The following is a 20,080-nucleotide window of genomic DNA, read 5'->3' on the forward strand; positions in this document are numbered from 1 at the left end:
AGCAGAGCATCTTCAGATCTCTCGCACACAGCTGACAATTGCAGGCAGCAAATAGTAGCAGCTGGGGGAAAACGTTAGGAAAGCTCAAAACAAGTTTCACCTCTTCCCTGCCCACTATGCCACGCCCCTGTTCCTCAGCCCTCCCCTCTGGCTCTTAGCCTCCCTCCCACTCCCTGTCTCAGTGAGATTCCATAGTGACAGGCATGAGCTTGTGTCCGAACCTCCTGCTCTCCCTGCTTGTGTGCAAGGAGCCCAACCACAGACCACACTGGGAAATCCCTGCAGGAGGTGCAGGCTTATAAAGAAGGAGGAAGAGCGCAAGCCAGGGGTGAAAAGCAGAAAGGAGCTCACGCTCTCTCTATTTCAAGATGTGTGGGCTTGTTTTTCCACAGGAAGGTAAGCCCCTCTGTTACGCAGGAAAAAGAAAACCTTTAGTCCACATTAAAAGCCTCTTAATGCCACAATCTCATTTGTGAAACTGAAGATCAGAAGGTAGACAATCAGTCTTCAGTCCTGTTCACGACTTGGCACTCACCCTCCTGCCAGCGGTGTCCCTTAGGAATCAGTGGGCACCAGTCCCAGCAGGCTTGCAGCAGTTTCCTTGTGCAGGAACCACCTGGCGATACCAAAATTAAAGCCCTATCTCCAGCCACTTGTATCCCAAAGGATTTCTGTTCTGCTTTTTTGGCCCAGCTAGCTCCAAGAGGATTCTCATACGGGAGCTGACTCAAAGCCTCTCCAACTGAAAAGCCCAGCAGACAATGCTGTTCTTCGTGGCACAGCCAGCCACTCACCCCGAACACGTGCTCCCAGGGCTGGCTGCAGGGACAGGACGTTCACTTCTTCAGCACACACAGAGTACAATCCTGTGTCTCAAGGAGCTCAATTCCTGATTTTCTTCCTGTGACAAATTCAGAGGCTGCAAGACTTAGAATCCCTCTGGGACATTGCAGGATTGAGAGGGCGGGAGAGAGAGAGAGAGGGAAAGAGAGAGAGAGGGAAAGAGAGAGAGAAGACAACCATGGACTGCATGACAGTGGAACAATCCTCTCTTTATTTCAGGTCATGTCAGTTCTGCATAGAAGCACTGTTCACAACAGCAGTCTATCCAGTCAAAACCAAATGATTAAGAATTCAGTTTTTCAGGGTACTCCTCTGAATAGATACATAAATTATAAATAGGCAAAATTTACTGCAGAAACATTGAGCAACACAGCAGCCACAAAGGGTTTTCCAGCAGTAAAAACAGTAAATCCAAGTTGTCACAGGGTCAGCTTCTTTGGTGGGAACTGATCTCGGAGCATTTCAATTACACATTAAAAATAAAGAGAAACAATCTCTACCAAGCCAAGGCTACTTTCCCCCAACTTGAGTTTGTTGTGAGTAAAGACAGGCTTTCACACCTCAGCCCTTGAGCAGAGTAGCACAGCAAGACAGGTGGCAGAAAAGAGTCCCTGGGAGTGTCAGCTCCCACCCTGGGCACAGTCAGCATCTGTGTTGCCAGCCCATCTTGGAGAGGAAAAGGAAGGCGCTACAGAAGACAACAGGCTCAGAAAGGTTCCCCCTTCTCCCAAGGCCAGTTGTCACATACACTGTGGAAAGTTGCAGCATTTCTTCTCCCCTTCAAACCAGGCATGTGGAGGGAAGAATAATCCCTTTTCCCTATACTATATGCTCTGAAACACCTTGGCCCCTGTGGGCCAGGTAATCCTTGAAGCTTCCTCTGGCCTTGGCCCATTCTGTGATGTGGGAAGGTGCACAGTGCTTTGTCAGTGGAGGTGCTGCACAGACAGGAGACAGTCTCCAGACAGGCAGGTGGGGGCTCTGGCTTCTGGGAAGGGTTGTAGTGTCATAGAGCAGGGCAGCAAAACCAAGCACAGCAGCAGAGATGGGGCTACAGTGCAAAGGCAACTGGTCAGCATTTCACAGCTGTCCAGGAACACATGTATGTGCACTGTTGTCTATTAAATATTATTAATTCCTTATTAGTAGTCGTAGTAGTCCCTCCCCCACCTCAACATCTTGGTTCAGGGGCAAATCTGAGCCATTTCAGTGTCTGCTGCTCCTTGCCATGAAGACGCTGAATAGGAACCTCCAGGTCAGTCACTGGCAGAGATGTTGCACCAACTGCTGAAACTGCTCCCGATGCTGGTAGATGTAAAGCTGGGTGTCCCAGAGAGCATTCACCAGCACGGTGTCATTCACCTCATCCAACATCACCTCCGTATGCAGCTGAGGGCTGAGCCTGCATACAGCAAGACAGCATCACCAGCTGGGCACAGATGCAAACACGAAAACGCAGCGAGCATGCCAAGCACAAGACTGGTACAAAGTGGCTCCTGCTGTCATAGAATCATAGCATGCTTCAGGTTGGAAGAGGCCAGGTCATCTGGTCCAATTCCCCTGCAGAAACAGGGACATCTTTAACCAGACCAGGTTCCTCAGAGCCCCATCCAACCTGACCTTGAACACCTCCAGGGATGGGGCCTCCACTACCTTCCCAGGCAACCTGTGCCAGAATTTCACCACTTCCATTGTAAAAAAAATCTTCCTTATATCCAATCTAAATCTACCTTCCCTTAGTTTAAAACGATTACTCTTTGTCTTGTCACAACAAGCCTTGCTAAAAAGTCTGTCTCTGCTTTCCTGTAGCCCCATTTAAGTACTGGAAGGTTGCTATAAGGTCTCCCCAGCACCTTCTCCAGGCTGAACAACTCCACCTCTCAGCCTGTCCTCATACAAGAGGAGCTCCATCCCTCAGATCATTTTGGTGTCTCTCCTCTGGACTCGCTCTAGCAAATCCACGTCCTTCCTGTGCTGAGCATTCGCTTTCCCTTCTCTCTCAGGCTGCAGAGCGGAGGCCTTCCCCCTCCTTCGAGGCACAACCGCACTCAGCGCTGATACTCAGTTCAGCAACTGCACCTCCTCAGGCTCGAACCTCAAAACACACCATGCGTGGTGGAATAGGGTGGGATGCACAAACCCTAAGCACCTCGTTAGCATCTCCTGGCTAAGTGATGCCAGACAGGGCACACTCAGAGCATGAGCTCACAGGGCGGGACATGGCACCCTCTGATAACTCTCTGAGGCGTGAGAAGAGAGGGCAGGGGGACAGGTCTGGGCAGAGAAGCCGCTGGAGGGGACACAATTTGGGATGCTGCATGCCACAGCCAGGTCTGAAGTGAGAGGGCTAAAAATAGGTCTGTGCAGAAAGTGGAAAGGAAGCTCCTACCGGAAATATGGGATATCCGTCATCTCGCACCAGGCCCTGGCACGATCCACAGCCGGGCCATCTGCGTCAGTGCACTGCAGGACAAATAGGCACAGTTAGAGCCTGACTGTCACACTGCTCTCCCCCTGTCCGCAAGAGGCTTCCCTGGCACTAAGTCGAAACGCACAAGCCACAAGGGGAGAGGGAAAACCAGGAGCAAGCACATCCTGAATGGCAGCATCTACCACTAAGAGTGGAATGGCTTTTATTTGTTTGTTTTTAAAGTAAGAACACTGCTCCTGTCTCCCTGGGACACAAGGAATTGCACCATACAGATCCTCCAACCACCACAGCACGGAGTGGATTCCCTTAAAGAAACCTCCTCAGGATGATTTGAATCCCAGCCTCCCTGGAATTTCATCTCTATTCATTTCTGTCCAAGCCCAGTACCAGCAGAGCCTAAGATTACTGCAGGCTTTCTAGGCTGTCCTGGGACAGCTTCCCTGGGAGTCCTGACATAAAAGACAGGGAAAGCAGAGGCACCTTTCTTGGTATTTTCTGGCTTTAGGAAGCTAAGCAGAGAAAAACTCCACAGAATTAAGGCTGCAGTCAAAACCTCAGTCCTGATCTTTCTGGCTTTCACTCATTTGGAGTATTTTCATGCACAACGTTTAATGAGCATCTTTCCGAAGCATACAAGAACATGTCTATTACATGCTCCTAAACCACAGCTCTGAACTGCTGTTTTTTATTAGTGACACTCCCACTTCCCTAGCATTTGCTAATTTTCCCAGTAGGGATAACAAAGCTTTTCCAAAGAAAAATGAATCGCTGATTTCTGTATTTTTTTTTTCGGTCCAGGTTGCTCAGATGATAATCGATGTTCCGTGGAAAGATAATGAATTTCACAAACTCACAGCTGCAAATGTTCCTAGAGCTCACTGACCACCATTCTGTCCATGGCTCTCCCACATCTGAGCTCCTTACAGCTGCAGGAACTGCATCTCCCTTGGCACTGGAAACCCCAAACAGACAGACAGGGCCTCAGACCTGCTGTGCTCCTGCAATCCTTACATAACACTCCATTCCTTGAACTGGCCATTGTTAGAACACTACCAAGGAAATACAATTTTTGTCCAAAAGGAAGAAGCTGAAGACTGGAAACCTTTGCTCCCTCCCTGCAAGCAGCCCCAGGGGTCTTCCCCCATCCCCTCCTCTCAGTACTCACACAATCCACCACCATCTTGCCGAGCTCCCTGGCTCCAAAGACTGTCTTCGCCAGCTCCCAAGGGTTGGAGGGGCGGAAAACATCCACAGAGCTCACTGGGACTTGAGGAGGCTTCCCTGTCCCCAAGGATACCACCAAGCCCAATTTTCTTACTTTCTGCCTCTGACCCTGTGGACAAACAGAAGATTTGTTTGCAAGGGCCAACAAATAACACAGTACGTCTTTCACAGCAGTCTTGGGGAAGCTCTGGAAACTAAGGCAAAAGGCTCGGTAACCTTTTCTCTCTCCCATTCTCCCCCTTTAGTACTGCCTTGTGAGACAGGTATAATCCACGTGGCTTCAACAGTTGCCCTGTTCTGTTCCTTACACCTCTGCCAGCACCCAAACCCATGGGATCTCCCTAAAGACGAGTCCTAGGACCAGATGACCGTGAAACAGTCCAACTCTCTCAGTCATTTTGGCAACACACCTCCCCTTTCAGCTCAGGGAGCAGTAGCTGCCAGCAGTTAGTCATCTTTCCGAGGAACTTGCCATGCCACAGCACAGAAAGCATTCACAATTTAGCCTTCAGAGTGCCACGCCACTGTCTTCTCCATGTCTTTTTGGGCAAAGAAAGGCCCTGAAGAGCTGTGGCAAGAGCTACACACAACCAGCAACTGAACCATCCTTACTCAAAGTAGCAAGGATAGGCTGATAGGGCTGCCTTTCCACCTCACACCCTTGTCTGAACAGGTATTTCACCTCTCAGCCACCATTCCCAACACATTCCCCTCCATACGCTCCCTTCTAGGGTTCTGTAGCACTAACTTGTTTATCCACTAGAGGCATCCATTCCCAAACCATCTCTCCCTTCAAGAGAGGCTCAGTGGAGCCAATAAAGTCCCAGTTACCTCCAAGGGCCAGGATTTCCCTCACCTTCTTGATCAGCGTCTTGTTGTATTCATGGATCTCCGCCATGGCATCGAGGGTTGGGTTGTTGGCTAGCAGCCCACCATCCAGAAAGCGCCCTATTGGCCGGAAATAAGTGGGAGCCGCACCGCTGCAGCGAGCAGCACGCCATACAAGTTGGTCTGGAGGGAGAGAAAGCATATGACCTCTTGCAGCAACTTCTGTGTGCAAGAAGTGCCCCGCCTTCACCAACACAAAGCCAGAGGACTTGCAACTCCAGAAGACCCTGACTTAAACAGCTGTACCTCTTTCTCCCAATAGTAAGGGCCTCTTCTTTTAAAGGTCCCCAAAATAATCTCATAGGATTATTTTGGGGACCTTTAAAAGATATTCTCACCACTTCCCACATATCCTGGGTCAAATTCACACTCTATCAGCTTCATTGCCACCATTTTGATGATGAACCAGTTATGTTTGCCAGATAAAGCAAGCAGCAAGCTGGAGGGGGCTGCATGCTTCTGTTACACAGTTTTTCCATATTAATCTGCTCCTGAGAGCCCAGGGAAAGGTACTGGTTGTACACACGACAATCCTTTAGCTGACCCCTTCCTCACGAACCTCATTAGCCAGCCCTGTTCCTGGTACGAGAGATGCCAAGGGAGGAGTGGAGGGGAGGAGAGAAGGGAACCATCACTAGGACCAAGCCTCAAGTCAGGATCAGAGATAAACCATTGCTGGAGCACCCCAATTTTCAGAGCAATGTGGGGAGGAGGAAGAGGAAATCTCTTGTCTTTGAGGGACTGCTCTCTCCCCTGCCAACCAGCTGGACTGTTTTGTGCCAGCATTTACCTTCTGGTTGAGTGAGTGGTTTGAAAGATGCACTTGTCTTGTATTCCGTGGAGGTTTTTGTCTCTGGTACGGGGTAATTCCGGAAAAGGTGGAGCTCAGCTGGCTGTCGGTCACACAATGTCCCTGTCACCATAACCCTGTGGGAGACGACAGAGGAAGAATAAGATGAAAACCAGAACGTATTTATGGCTTCAACAGCCTGCACATCACATTCCTCCAGATCTGCTTTAAGGAGAAGCTGAGCATCTCTGTTAAGAGGGGCCCAGAGCACACTCAGGAGAGCATCAGCCAGCGCAGCCCCAGGCAGGACTTACTTGGGTTTTTGAACATCTGTCATTTTGGTGTTTTCCCCAAATTCCTTCTTCAAGAACTCATCCAGGGGCTCCGACTCGTAGGGCCGAGACCCCCGGAACACCATGTCCTTCATGCGGAAGTACAGGCAGCGCATGTAGTCCATGGACTTCCCTGAGACAGGCAACAGCATTGGCAGGAGCAAGGGGTGGGAGGAAGGGCAGGCAGAAGAAAGAGCACATCAGAACTGGGACTTTCCAGGACCAACAGGAGACAGGAGGCATCACTCCCAATCCCATCCTCTTCCCAGGTTGCCTGTCATCTGCTCAGAGCTCAGCAGCATGACTGGAAAGGACTAAAGAGCAAGCTCAGAGCACAGTTTCCTACTACCACACAGTGCAAATCACCTTGTTGTGAAAGCCCTGTGGAGCAAGCAGGAAGAACAGAACATTGCACTCCACCACAACGCGCTTCCCAAAACCCAGAGAGATGCTCAAGGCCAGCTGGCATGAGAAGCAACCACAAAGCCAGGTCTAAGCTTTAATAAACATCCCTTCCCTCCTTTGGCAGAAACAACACATCTCAGCTGGGACTCAAGACAGGAGGCTCCCACTCTGCATCTGCTCCCCTTAGAGGAGTGCTCCAGCCTACAGGAGTGAGAAGGGGCCCAGAGGAGGGCTACAAAGATGATCAGAGGGCTGCAGCACCTCCTATAGGAGACCAGGCTGAGAGCTGGGGTTGTTCAGCCTGGAGAAGAGAAGGCTCTGAGGAGATTTTATAGCGACCTTCCAGTACCTGAAGGGGGGGTACATGAAAGGTGGGGAGGGACTGTTTACAAAGGCCTGTAATGATACGACTAGGGGCAATGGCTATAAACCGGAGAGGGGCAGATTTAGACAAGACATAAGGAAGAATTTCTTCACCATGAGAGTAGTGAAGCACTGGCAGAGGTTGCCCAGGGAAGTTGTGGATGCTTCATCCCTGGAGATGTTCAAGGCCAGGTTGGATGGGGCCTTGGGCAGCCTGATCTAGTGGGAGGTGTCCCTGCCCATGGCAGGGGGGTTGGAACGGGATGATCTTTAAGGTCCCTTCCAACCCAAACTATTCTATGATTCTATGATTTGCACTGTCCTCACCGTGTACGATAGCCAAGGCCAAGATCCCCCCAGTGCTGGTTCCTGCGATCCAGTCAAAAATCTCTCGAATGGGACGGCCTGCAGCCTTTTCAATAGCTAGCAGGAGCTGGATGAGCACCAGGCCCCGGATGCCCCCTCCATCCAGGCACAGGAGGCAGTCGTGGCTGGAAAGAGACAGACACAGATGACTGCAAGCTGCACACAGATTACAAATTCCAACACGCTACATGGGAATGCAGCCCTAGGGGCAGGAAACTAGGTTAACAAGAACACCACTGTGGACAGTGTAATCAGTGAACAAATAAAACCAGCAGTGCTTCTTCAGATGCAAATAAGACCAAACACGGCTAGATAAGCCTCACCAGAGCTAGTGCAACATCACTCGGTCTTTTAGCCATCTCTAAACTCTACACCAGAGAGACAATCACATACCCAAGTCCCTCACTATGCAGTAAAGTATATTGCGTCATTAATAAAAATCAGACAGTCCTAAGGTCCTGCTAACAGTGCCAACCCTCTCACTGCTCCATGCAAGACGATGTGCAGGCACTGCCAAGGCAGCGCACAGCCTGGCAAAGGAGCTGAGTGAGCATCAGGGCAGAGCACAGAGGTGGAGAAATCACAAAGCCAAAACAGCATTTGGCGCTCAGCAGCAAAGGGGAGGGACAGAGCAGGGGTTTCACCTGCTGAACTCGGGCTCCACTGCAGCTCTGGGGCTGCACACAGGAACTGGAGCTAGTTTCTGGCAAAACCTGCAACATCAATGGACATGAAATAATGCCAGCTCTGAGGATGCCGCACCCGCAGGTGTGGGTGGGGAGAATTCACACACAGGGCTTTCACCTTCAAGTACCACGGGAGCCTAGACAGAAGCTGTTCCGCACTTACTTTCTTCTTCCCTCACCAGGCATATCTACAACATCTGGTGCCTTCAACAACTGCCCAAGTGTTGCAGAAACATACAAAAGGTCCTTGTACTCTAGAGGGAAAAGAACATGCAAAAGAAGGAAAGAAAATTAGAGACCACTTTGCTACCTGAGTGTTCTGACACATTTCTCGGAGATAGTAGCCAATCGAATTATATTTAATCAATTAGAAAACCATCAATTATTCTTCCTACTTTCCCTCTGCCCCTAGAAAGATTGGTCAGGATACCTAAACCTCCCACTCCTGTGGTAGATCATTTCCACCCTAATCGCACTAAGAACATACAATGCCCTTCCCAATTGAATAAAGCTCCCTGCAGGAAACACAAGCCATCTTACCCACAGCCATCAGGGACCCCCTCCCAGATTAAATTCCATACCAAGGAAGAGAAACCCCGTCCTCTAGAGCAGGCAGGTGGAGATGCATTGGCAAAGATGAAGGATTTGTAGGAGCAGTAGGCAAGAGAAAAGGCAGAACCTAGCAGCGTGCCCACTACGCAGTTTAATGCAAGCCATGAGACAAAATCTAACTCTACTCTTGAGTGGTGACCTAGGCAGGAAAGCTCTGAGGACAAGGTGGCTTGTCATTACCCCTCAGCTGATGTGCACCCAGGGCACCCTGTGTGCAGGGCACCAATCCAGCCTAGGTGAGAAGCCATCCTGTGAAACCAAAAGAAGAGGGGGAGAGAAGTTAAATACTCCTGCCAGCACCCAGGCCAGAAGGGGGCTGCAGATGAGAATGAATGTGGTCAGCAGTTTCTTCAAGGGACAGAGTCCATGATGAAAAACAGGCCTTCCTCTGTGACTGCATCAAAGCTGAAACTGGGGAGGTTGCCTTCACAAGGCCAGGGTGAGAAGAAAGTCCTGAGGTCACCAGCCAGTGAGATTTGGGGTGACACAGATGCACTCCAGGGCCTGGAGGGGCTGTCCTTTAGCCCTACAGCTGGGCCATTGCAAAGGAAAACATTATCCTGAGAGGAAAAGTTGACCACAATCAGCTGTTACTGCCTGCATGCTCCTCTCATGAGGGTCAGAGGCTTTCTTCAAGCCAGCTCACCTACCGCGCACTCCCATGCTGCCTCTGCCTGAGCTCCAGAGCTCCCTGGAGGAGGAAAGCCCAGCACCTAGAATAGACTCATAACTTATTCACACAGTCTGTGCAGTACAGAGCACAAGCTACAGGACAATCATAGGTCCTAAGGTAGGCTTTTCCCATGCAGAATGTAAACCCTCTGACCAGGGTTGCTTATCCTTGGGCTTCACCCCTTCCCCCTCCCAGCTGCTGGCCTTCAGAATCGGAGTGGGTAGCAGTTCTAATTTCCTTATGCCCAGCATGACACTGGGAGGTCCTCAAGACAGACCAGGAAGTACTTCCCCTTCTGTAAATGTCCCAGGGGATAGAGTGCATGCAGGCAACAAAGCCCGACACCTCTTCCACAGGGGTAAGGGAATCGGTCTTTCCTTTTTACAGAGCTGCATGGCGTCAGGTCTATAAAACAAAAGTTTAAGGTACAAGAGTTGAGTACACACAGAAAAAAAACAGAGAAAATAGAAGCGGTCCTGCAACATCTGAATGAGGACAGAGCAACCAGAAATTAGGAGAAGGTCCCCAGAGCACAGCTGATCCAAAGAAGAGATCTGAGACAGCACTGTGAAGCAAGAAAGGAGGAGAGCAAGGGAGGTCCAGGGGAGGCTTTACCTAAGCTGTTGAAGGTGCTCCGCGAGGAAGGTTGGCCTTCCAGGAAGGAGGAGGTGGCAGATGGTGCCAGGCTTGGGGAGTCAGGATTGGGTGGATGGCAGCGTTCGGTCCCTACAGTTTGCAGCAGGTCTAAGAGCACTTTCCGGTTCGCACCTTAGGTGACGAAGGGGAAGTCACAGATCAGAAAGAGAACTGGTGCACGCACACACTAGGAGGTGCTCTGCTAAATCCACAGCAGCCCCAACCCTTATAAAACTTCTGGGATTACCCAGGAAAGCAAGTCCTGGGTATCTCTCCCCTAACACCAGGCAGCAGGACTTGTGCACAGCAGGGGTACCCAATGCTGTGCAGCTTCAAGGGTGTGTGCCACACTCTTCTTGCCATGGAAGAACTGCCCGTGCCTGCTTACACTTGGGCAATCCAGCAGCACTGCATCATCCTGTTGTGAGCCCACAGTGCCCAACATCATGGCTTGAAAGAGTAGGAGTGCGTGCCAGCTTTTCCTCTTGCATCTCTGTCTCACAGAAGAGAAATTCATCAGGGGCTATTAATACAAAGCCTACACCACTAGCACAGCAAATGCCTAGTCTGTGAGCAACTAGAAGCTGGGAAAGCATGCTGGAGAAGCATCACCTACACTTGGCGCATTTTCATGTCTCCCCAACTCACTGTTTTGGCCACCAAAGGGAGACAGGATGCTGGGTTCACCCTGTAAGGCTGCTCGCGTGCTCCCTCACCTTTGCTGCTCCTGGCTGCCAACAGCCCCGGCGTCTCCCCGAAATCATTGGGGATCTCAACGTCTCCTCCAAACACTACAATCGCTTTGATCATATCCAGGTGGTCATGCTAGGACATAAGAGAAAGCACAGTTAAGAGTCACGCCCCTCTTGGCTACATCATCTCTCACTTCCTCCCTCCTCTTCTCATTAGCCAAAGCACCCAAAAGGGATCATCCCCAGAAAGACAACACCCAGAAATTCAAAGGAGTCTGTCCCTGCCTGAACCCTTCAAGAAAATCTTCCCTTTCCAGCAGCCTCTGCACAAAACTCACCTTCATGGCCAGGTGCAGCGGTGTGTTGCCATCCTGACCCCTGGCGTTGGTGTTGGCTCCGTGTGTCAGCAGCACCATGGCACAGTCAAAGCGTCCCCTTTTGACAGCGATGTGCAAGGCCATATCAGCCGTCCGGCTGGTCAAATTCACCTGTGAGCCGTACTCAAGCAGCAGCCGTGTCATCTGTGTCCATGAGTACATGTGCCAGGTCAAGAAAAGAGAAAGTGATTGTGAGACCTGAGTGCTCAAAGAATCCAGGTCTCATGGCAAGCAAAGCAAAGGAAGAGCAGGGAGCCTTAGCTTGGATACAGCCAGCTGGTAGATGCCAGCTGCATTGTTCCAAACAGGGGAGATGGGATTTCTCCGTCTTTTACCACAGAAACAGGCCGTGGTTTCACAATCTGCTAAAGCTTCTGAATGTTTTGGGACTTAAATGCAAATGTAGCAACTAGCTGAGAGCAATGGAGAAGAAACAGTCCCTACATAAGCCAGAATCCTTGTGGACTAGAGGTAAAAATTCTGCTTTTCAGTTTCTCCTCCTTATAAGCTAGGCCGATTTATGTCTGCTCCGAAACTCCACAGGACATTTCTGAGAGGGATGCGATCCTGCAGGTGGGTAAACAGTCCTGCAAGAAGAATGTCTTCTGCTTGCAACACGGCATATCACACTGCTGACATGCCCATCTCTGGCAGAAGATGGACCATAACCTACATGGCACCACCCTGTGCCTGCCTCACACTCCCCCTGCAGTTTTTAAGGCATCAACCTGCTTCCTTCCATGAAACTGGCAGGTAATGAGAAGACAGCTCCCCCCAGGAGTAGCTGTGCTCCAGTGACAGTGCCGCACTTTCCCCCAACAAAAAGGGAAAAGGATCAAGCTGGCAGTTTCACAACCAAGGATGAAGTACTAACGATGAGCCCACCAGTTTGTTTCACTGCAAGGCTCCACCGCTCCATCTCCCACAGCAAACAGCACTGATCAGCCCAGAGCAAAGAGAATCAAACACTGAGCTGCTGGCTAGACTCTGACCCTGCCAGGACTCTGCATGGGCGCTCAGAAAGGGATAGGTTAGCAGCAGGAGGCATTAACCAGGTGCTGGGTGGCAGCACAAGCCCTCACCAGGTACTGGCTCCATTTACCTCTGCCTTCTTTGCCCAATGCAGCGGAATGGCATCATAGCGCAGGTCCTTGGAGTGCACTTGGCTGGCATCCACCTCAAGGATGGCCTGGGCACACCTGGAAAAGACAAAAAGACAGAGGGATGGGTGCCAGGTGTCTCGACTCCAGACCTCCCTTCGCATTAGCACCTGCCCAGAGCCTTTCAAGAAACCCTTCAGCAGCAGCAGGCTCTCTGCAAAACCTGTGAGTTCCTCAGCTGCAGTTTTGTTCTTCTCTCTTTAGAAAGTAAGGGAGCAACAGGAAGCATACAAGCAACATCACATCCAGAGGAAGCAGGAGAATCCTTTCCCAGCTTCAAGTTGTGAAGCAATATCTAAGTGCTCCTCCAATACAGGAATATGACATTTCTGGAAACTCTCAAGAGCTCAGGGGAAATTCTTCTCTTCTTCTTCTCTCTCTGTGGAAACGTTGGGATAAAACTGAAATAGTGAGATACTTACTGAAATTAAGAATTTGAGTACATCTCTGTGAGTGAAAGATCACACCTGTCGTGAAAAGCGTAGTATCTAGTATCTAGAACATGTAGGCAGGTAGACTTACAAAACAAGCATATGCTCTTCACTCTGAAACACCACCAAATAAAGCATACACAAGAGACTGAGCCCCACTGCAAAACAAGGGACCTAAGCACACTTCTGGCTTGTGAATGTCTCTCTAATACTAGAAAGCACTTTTCAAAATGCTGAAAAAGTGCTAGCAGCAGCTCGTGTTGACTGGAGAGCCTTATTTGTAGAGCTTGGACACTCCATGAAAATTAATATTATAAAGCACAAAGAGAATCAAGTTTCTCCAGGGAAAACAAAACTGCAAGTAAACATTGCGTCTCTTTTGATTCAATTCCAGAGCATGTTATTAAGAGTCAAGAGTACTTTCGGCTCACGGGAGACAGGAATAACTAGGCTTTGAGATGAAAGCTTATTAGGATCAGAGCACTCAAAGACCAAGGTACAGCGATTAGCAATGCTATTTAAGCGTCAGTAAATCATCTTCTCTCAGCTCATCCTGTGAAAAAGCATTTCACAAACATTTTTTAAAGAACATCTGTGTCTTTCTCCTGATGTCTAATTCTAAGTAATATATAAACTCAAAGAAATTCTTTTTTTGCCTGAAAGTGCTTGTTTCTTTTCCACACCAGTACTTCTCTATTCTTTTGCCAACTCAGTGACGCAGCAGAGGACAGCACAGGACACCTTCTTATTGAGCACTGCCCTGAAAGGGGCCCCGTTTTGGACAACCCCGAGCAAGCAGACGGGTCCCCAGACTGGAGGAAGAGCCCTGTTCTGGCAGCCCCAGCAATTACTCACCCCTTCTGGGAGAACTTCATCGCTGTGTGGATGGGGTAGCCCAGAGGCCCCACAGTGCTGCAGCTGGCATGGCATTTCAGCAAAGATCGAACCATGTCCTCTTTGCCCAGCTGACAAGCAAGATGCAGAGCAGTCAGCCCTTCATGGTTCAGGTGGTCCAAGCCAGCCGTTGGGCTTCTGCCCAGGAGCTGCGAAGAGGAGACAATAGATAAATAGAGATAGAGACATGGAAGAACGTTGTCTCTCTCTCTGAGCTCCAAAGATAGACTGTGGAGCACTGAGGTTGTCACAGTGCTAGAAGAACCTGTCCTCTCCACCCCTGCTTCCAATACAGGAAGCACTCCTTTTCTCTCCTCAAAGGGTTTATTGCTGTTCTCCATGCCCTTTGTGTTCAGAGTGTGAATATTGTGTTCAGTTCTCAGTCCCTCAGTACAAGAAGGACACTGAAGCACTGGAGCGTGTCCAGAGAAGGGCAACAAAGCTGGTTAAGGGACTGGAGAACATGTCTTATGAGGAGTGGCTGAGGGAACTGGAATTGATTAGCCTTGAGAAGAGGAGATTGAGGGGAGACCTTATTGCTCTCTACAATGACATGAAAGGAGGTTGTAGCAAGGTGGATGTCATCCCTTCCCTCAAGTAACAGGTGATAGGATGAGAGGAAACAGCCTCAAGTTGTGCCAGGGGAGGCGTACATTGGATATTAAGAAAAATTTCTTCACTGTAAGTGTTCTCAGGCACTGGCAGAGGCTGCCCAAGGAAGCGTTGGAATCACCATCCCTGGAGGTATTTAGAAGATGGGAAGATGAGATGCTCAGGGATATGGTTTAGTAGCAGACAGGTATGTTTGGACTCTACCTCAAAGTTCTTTTCCAAACAAATGATTATCTGATTCTCTTCCAGCGGCGTGGGTACTTCTGAGGCACCCCTCAGACAAAAAGGGCTCGCACAACCTTGAACAACGCATCCCAGCAGAGTCCCTCTGCCACACACTGCGGGAGCCAAGCTCAGCCCAACCGAATGAGAGTGCTAACTGAAACCAGTAATGGCCTCTTCTGCTGTGGCCCCATCAGATGCCACAACCAGGCAGCAAGCAGGAGTTCAACCTTCCCTACAACCCCACCACAGCTTTCAGACACAAACAGGACTTTGTTGAAAATATATCCGTGGGGATACATTTGAGGGAGTTTTCCTATTCTCCCTGTAAGTTTTAGACCTGTCACCAGCTGACTGATTTATTACATATAAATATCCCACCGCTGTACTGGGGATACCCTGCAAGCCCTGCTACAGTCTCTTTTCTCTGGTTTAACAAGAAATCAAGATTGAAAACAAAGAAAAGGAGACAGATCAGACCTGGAATTACTTCAACAACCAGCCAACTTGCTACCATTAGAGAAATAAAGGAAGAGGCGATCTTTTTAATACAAAGGTCCTAAGTATCTTGCTTCACATCATGGCAAGGCCCCATCTTCATCCCTCCCCCATCACACATTAGGAAACTCAGCACAGTCTGGCAGGCACAAGAAGAGCTGTCACAACAGTTCTTGGGCAAATGTCAGGGGTGCAGTCATAGCGGAGAGATGGTCTCTCGCTCGCACTGGGTGCTGAGGAGCTGACAGACCTGAGGAACCAATGTGGAAGGCCACCCACACCCTTATGAACCATGTCACTCTGCCCAGGCTTCTCAGCAATCAAGAATGCCTCTGGTTTCAGACTGTCTGTGCCTTGAGGCCATGATGCTGTCTCTCCTGCAAGGCCTCTCAGTTCAAACAAACAGGTTCTGCAGCTCAGGAAAGCCAAGGGTGGCTCCAAAGTGTCCTTCAGTCTACAGGCAACACATGCTCCCCCACGGCAGCCTAAACACACTCCCCCATAGAAGCACTCTGCCCAGAACCAATACCCTGCAGGATGAAGGCCTGATGCAAATCCCAAAGGACACTTTCTGAGGAAATTTGCTCCACTGCAGGGTGGAATCTGGAGCCTGCTTACACTGCCAGTAAAGGGGAAGGGTAAAACCAGCGCCAAGCATTAACTCGATGCTGCAGCAGAGGGAACAGACTTTCTTCTTCCTTGTCTGCTGCTATTGTCCTGTCTTACTCCTCACAGTGTAGATGAGAGCCATTCTAGTCCCACTTCCTCCAGTTTTGAAATTGCTCCCACCTCGATGATCTGGGGGTTATTCCCTCGCACAGCATAGTGGAAAACAGTCTCCCCGTTCCTGTCTGTAATGTCCACCCGCGCGTGGCACTCCAGCAGCTCGAGCAGACACTCCATGTCTCCCTTGCGGCATGCCAGGTGCAGCGGGGTGCAGCCATCCTCGCTGTCCGTGCTGTTCACACAGCTGCAAAAGAGGAGTGAGCGTGAGGCCAAGGAAGGATTGCGAAGACAAGGATGTGCAGCTGCCCTGGGATCTGATACAAAGGCACCTTCCATGTCTGCAATGGGCTCAGCTGGCGTGAACCATGAGGTTCGCGAAAGCCCAGCCCCTTACTAGGGAAGGAGCACAGGGAAGTGTCACCAAGCAACCCTGCTATGGACCCTCTTCCTGACACACTGCCCCTTCCCCCTCTGCCCCACCATATGGGAGCAGCTCTATCTACCCAAAGGAAGGCAGGACACAGATTACAGTCCTACAGTTAGAGCACCTGGTGGAGGTGCTGCCATTAGTCCCCAGTCCCAGAACTCCTCACTAGCCTCCCATATCCTCAACGAACTTTCCCACGGAAAGAGAGCAGGGACTGGTGTTAAAAAACCGTTTCCAGAAAGATAGTCCTACCGTACCTCCTCTCTCATGGTTTAGAGCAAGCCACAACCCCCTCCAAAAAACAGCTCCACAACGGTTCTAAGAATCTAAGTAGTACCTCTAGCAAAACACTTTCATCTTTTAGTTCAAACACCAGAGCTCTGGGCTTTAACATCGACAGCAGCAGATTGAAAGCCTGTCAATAAGCTTACACAGCCACTGTCAGACTCCCTTTGCTACCACATCTATCATCCAGGCGAGACACCCCAAGGCTGGTATTTTTAAACTCAACCTCTGCAACAACCACAGGTGTTAAGGTCCTCCAGGCAGCAGCCTATGTTGCTTTGGTACCTCAAACCACGATACCCAAATCTGACCCAGCTTGCCCTCCCAAGCCCATTCCCACCACCGGGCCAACTGAAGACCCCTTCCCGCTCCTTGCCTTACAACGTGGTTGTGCCGGAAGTTCTCACGACGGCCGATTTCCACTGCAACATGTGCCGGGGACCAGCTGGGGTGGTTGCGGAAGCAGTCACTGAGCTGCTGCAGATCCTCCAGTGACAAGGGCTGCTGCGAGCTCTCATAGAAAGGGCGCAGCTGCCTGGCGTACTGCTCAAAATGCACCAAGGCTTCTGCTTCATTGTCGAGCTGGAAGAGCCTGGAGGAAAGGCAAACACAGCACTGGTCCTACTCAGAGGAACAATCTCCATCCCATGTATCTGAGAAAACCAGCTCATCTCCAAATGTTACTGCTGGAGACTTTGCTATTCCTCCTTATCCTGTGCTCCAAGGGAAGAAGGGAGCCTACTTCATTAGCAGAGAGCATCTCCTCTTCCTGGGGAACTTATCTTACGGGCTTCAGTATCCCATGTTCCAGATGCTAAAGCAGCAACAGGTACAAGCAGAAGGACACGTACCCCTGGATAGTCTAACCCCAGTGCCTGTTTCACAGCTGTCTGTTTTCTGAGTGTTTGGTCTCCATCCTGTTCTGTTCCCACAAGCTGTCTGGATGACAACTCCCCCACCAGCACATACAAGGGCCTCCCAATCCTCATGAGCCCACCTGCTGATCAAATATTTCCTACCACACACAGAGCTGCAGAGTCACAGAATGGTCAGGATTGGAAGGGACCCCTGGAGATCATCCTGTTCAAGCCCTGCTTAAAGCAGGTTCACCTACAGCAGGTTGCATAGGAACACATCCATGTAGGATTTGAATATCTGCAGAGGAGACTCCACAACCTCTCTGGGCAGCCTGTTCCAGTGCTCTGTCACTCTCACAGTAAAGAAGCGTTTGATCAGGTCAAGGTGGAATGTTTGTTAGTGCCCATTGCCCCTTGTCCTGTCACTGGTCGCCGCTGAACAGTCTGGCCCCATCCTCCTGAGTCCTGTCCCTTAGGTATTTGTAACCATTGATGAGATCCCCTCTATCTTCTCTTCTCCAGGCTGGGCAGACCCAGATCTCTCAGGGTTTTCTTGAAAAAGAGATTCTCCAGTCCTCTGACATCCTTCTGCTGGACTCCCTCCAGCAGTTCCTTTTCTTTCTTGAACTGGGGAGCCCAGAACTGGACACAGCCCAGCCCCTGGTGGGGCCACACGTGGGCAGAGCAGAGGGGGAGGATCACCTCCCTTGACCTGCTGTCTAGTTAACACAGTCCTGACATCGGAGAATCCTGGCCTTCCATGCACTCAAGTAGCGGTCAACAAGGTTCCGTCACTTACCGGAATGCGACCTGTGGGCTCTGGGGGTTGACCAGCACGCAATCCCAGGAGCGAGCCAGGCTGTTCTTATAGAGGGCCACCCTGCCCTCCTGCTGCAGGCAGGTGTGAGCCGCGTACTCCGCAGCCGGCACCTCCTTCACTCGGTACGGGTTGGAGAAGAGCTGGGTGACGCTGTTAATGGTGTTCACCAGCCGCCCAAAGAACTGCATCCTGCCTCCGATGAGGGAGGATTCTCCCTCGCTTCCCGAGGCAACCCGCTTTCCTCAGCCTTGGAGAGCTTCTCCCTTGCTTTCCAAGGGAAACAAGCTTTCCTCAGCCTCAGGTGGCTTCTCCCTTGCTTCCGAATGAAACCCAGTTTCCTCAGCCTCGGGGAGCTTCTCCTTTGCTTCCCAACGAAACCCACTTTCCTCAGCCTCGGGCGGCCTCTCCCTTGGTTCCCGAGGGAAACAAGCCTTCCTCAGCCTCAGGTGGCTTCTCCCTTGCTTCCCAACGAAACCCGCTTTCCTCAATCTCAGAGAGCTTCTCCCTTACTTCCCGAGGGAAACTCGCTTCCCTCAGCTTCGGGCGGCTTCTCCCTTGCTTCCCGAGGAAACCTGCTTTCCTGCCATTCCCCGAACTCAGCGCCGGGATCGGGGAACTGAGGAGTCCCGCTGACCGGCGACCTCTGCCCGACTCCACCCCCCCCACGGCCGGCCCCGCGCTGGAAGAGCCGCCGGGAGAGGATCCGGAGCTACTCGCAGGGCCGAGGGCACCCGCGCGGATCACGTGGGAGCCGCTGCGCGCGCCGGCGCGCCAAGCGCGAGGCTCCGCCCGCCAATCAGGGCGGCCCCCGCCCCCGGGACAACCCAATCAGCAGCGCGGGGCGGGACAGCGTGCGCCACGCCCGGCGCCACGGCAGAAGAGGGCGTGAAGGCGGGGCCGCCATCTTTGTGACGGGCAAGAGTAGGGAAAGAGGAGGGGGTGCGCTGCTCTTAAAGAGACAGCGACCCATTCTGATGCGGGGGGGAGGGCTTCTGCTTCTGGGTGTGGCCGCTCCCTGGGACATTCCACGCAATGGCTGAACATGAGCCAGCAGTGTGCCCAGGTGGCCAAGAAGGCTAGCAGCATCCTGGCTTGGATCAGCCATGGTGTGGCCAGCAGGAGCTGGAGATGATCGTGTCCCTCAAAGGTTCAGCTTTGAATACTGCGTTCAGTTCACAGCTGCCTCTTTGCCCAGGGCTTGGCCTCCGCCCTGCTTCGGTGACAGCTGCTGCATCGGCACACGCAAGTGTCGCCCATTCTTCATGAGCCCATCGGCTCATCAGTGCCTTCATCCCAGGGAGCACAGAATCACGGGTGGTCAGGGTTGGAAGGGACCACTGGAGATCATCCTGTCCAACCTTCACTACAGGACGGACATTGAGCTGCTGGAGTGTGTCCAGAGGAGGGAGCGAGGCTGGTGAAGGGGCTGGAGCACAGGTCTTATGAGGAGCGGCTGAGGGAACTGGGGTTGTTTAGTCTGGAGGAGGATGAGGGAACACCTTATCACTGTCTACAACTGCCTGAGAGGCGGTTGTAGCAAGGTGGGTGCTGGTCTCTTCTCCCAAGTGACAGGTGATAGGATGATAGGGAATGGCCTTAAGTTGCATCAGGGGAGGTTCAGATTAGACATCAGGGAAAATTTCTTCACCAAAAGGGTCATCTGGGCACTGGCACGGGCTGTCCAGGGAGGTGGTTGAGTCCCCATCCCTGGAGGTATTTAAAAGATGGGTGGATGAAGCGCTCGGGGATTTGGTTTAGTAGTGGACAGGTGTGGTTGGACACAATGGTCTTAAAAATCCTTCGCAACGAAACAGTTCTATGATTCTGTGA

The 20,080-nt window shown here is 51.2% G+C and overlaps 2 protein-coding genes across 9 annotated transcripts in view; both read right to left on the reverse strand.

Annotated features, from left to right (window-relative positions):
* BAIAP2L2 (BAR/IMD domain containing adaptor protein 2 like 2) overlaps nucleotides 1-836 on the reverse strand; it is a 12,873-nt gene extending 12,037 nt beyond the window's left edge. Inside the window, exons 1-2 of the mRNA XM_009568415.2 lie at nucleotides 795-836; nucleotides 536-616 (exon numbers count right to left, since the gene is read on the reverse strand). The gene's annotated coding sequence lies outside the window, so the exon portion shown is untranslated. The remainder of the gene's footprint in view (nucleotides 1-535; nucleotides 617-794) is intronic.
* Nucleotides 536-19,006, reverse strand: PLA2G6 (phospholipase A2 group VI). 8 transcript variants are annotated; one of them, XR_008451210.1, is made up of 18 exons: nucleotides 18,230-19,006; nucleotides 16,950-17,165; nucleotides 15,925-16,105; nucleotides 13,765-13,952; nucleotides 12,421-12,517; nucleotides 11,280-11,462; nucleotides 10,966-11,074; nucleotides 10,229-10,381; nucleotides 8,492-8,582; nucleotides 8,287-8,355; nucleotides 7,604-7,767; nucleotides 6,491-6,641; nucleotides 6,177-6,313; nucleotides 5,355-5,509; nucleotides 4,440-4,607; nucleotides 3,233-3,306; nucleotides 795-901; nucleotides 536-616 (listed from the first exon to the last, which is right to left on the reverse strand). XR_008451210.1 is itself a non-coding variant. In XM_054074245.1 (17 exons), the coding sequence occupies exons 1-17, from the start codon at nucleotides 18,436-18,438 to the stop codon at nucleotides 883-885; spliced, it is 2,364 nt and encodes a 787-aa protein (XP_053930220.1). In that variant the 5' UTR covers nucleotides 18,439-19,006; the 3' UTR covers nucleotides 779-882. The 8 variants fall into 8 exon arrangements, 7 of the variants coding, with proteins under 7 accessions (XP_053930220.1, XP_053930186.1, XP_053930179.1 ...); XM_054074245.1 differs by lacking the exon at nucleotides 536-616 and having other exon boundaries at nucleotides 779-901; XM_054074211.1 differs by lacking the exon at nucleotides 536-616 and having other exon boundaries at nucleotides 811-939.
* Between the last annotated feature and the right edge of the window lie 1,074 nt (nucleotides 19,007-20,080).

Source organism: Cuculus canorus, chromosome 1 (assembly GCF_017976375.1).
Source record: "Cuculus canorus isolate bCucCan1 chromosome 1, bCucCan1.pri, whole genome shotgun sequence".
NCBI lineage: Eukaryota > Metazoa > Chordata > Aves > Cuculiformes > Cuculidae > Cuculus > Cuculus canorus.

Coding starts and splice junctions, on each gene's coding strand:
- PLA2G6 (XM_054074204.1), bottom strand. CDS start 18,438: ATGCAGTTCTTTGGGCGGCTGGTGAACACCATTAACAGCGTCACCCAG. Junction 8,356..8,491: donor CCTGGTGAGGGAAGAAGAAA/GTAAGTGCGGAA, acceptor TTGATGTTGCAG/GTTTTGCCAGAAACTAGCTC. Junction 6,642..7,603: donor GGCCTTGGCTATCGTACACG/GTGAGGACAGTG, acceptor TGCCTGTCTCAG/GGAAGTCCATGGACTACATG.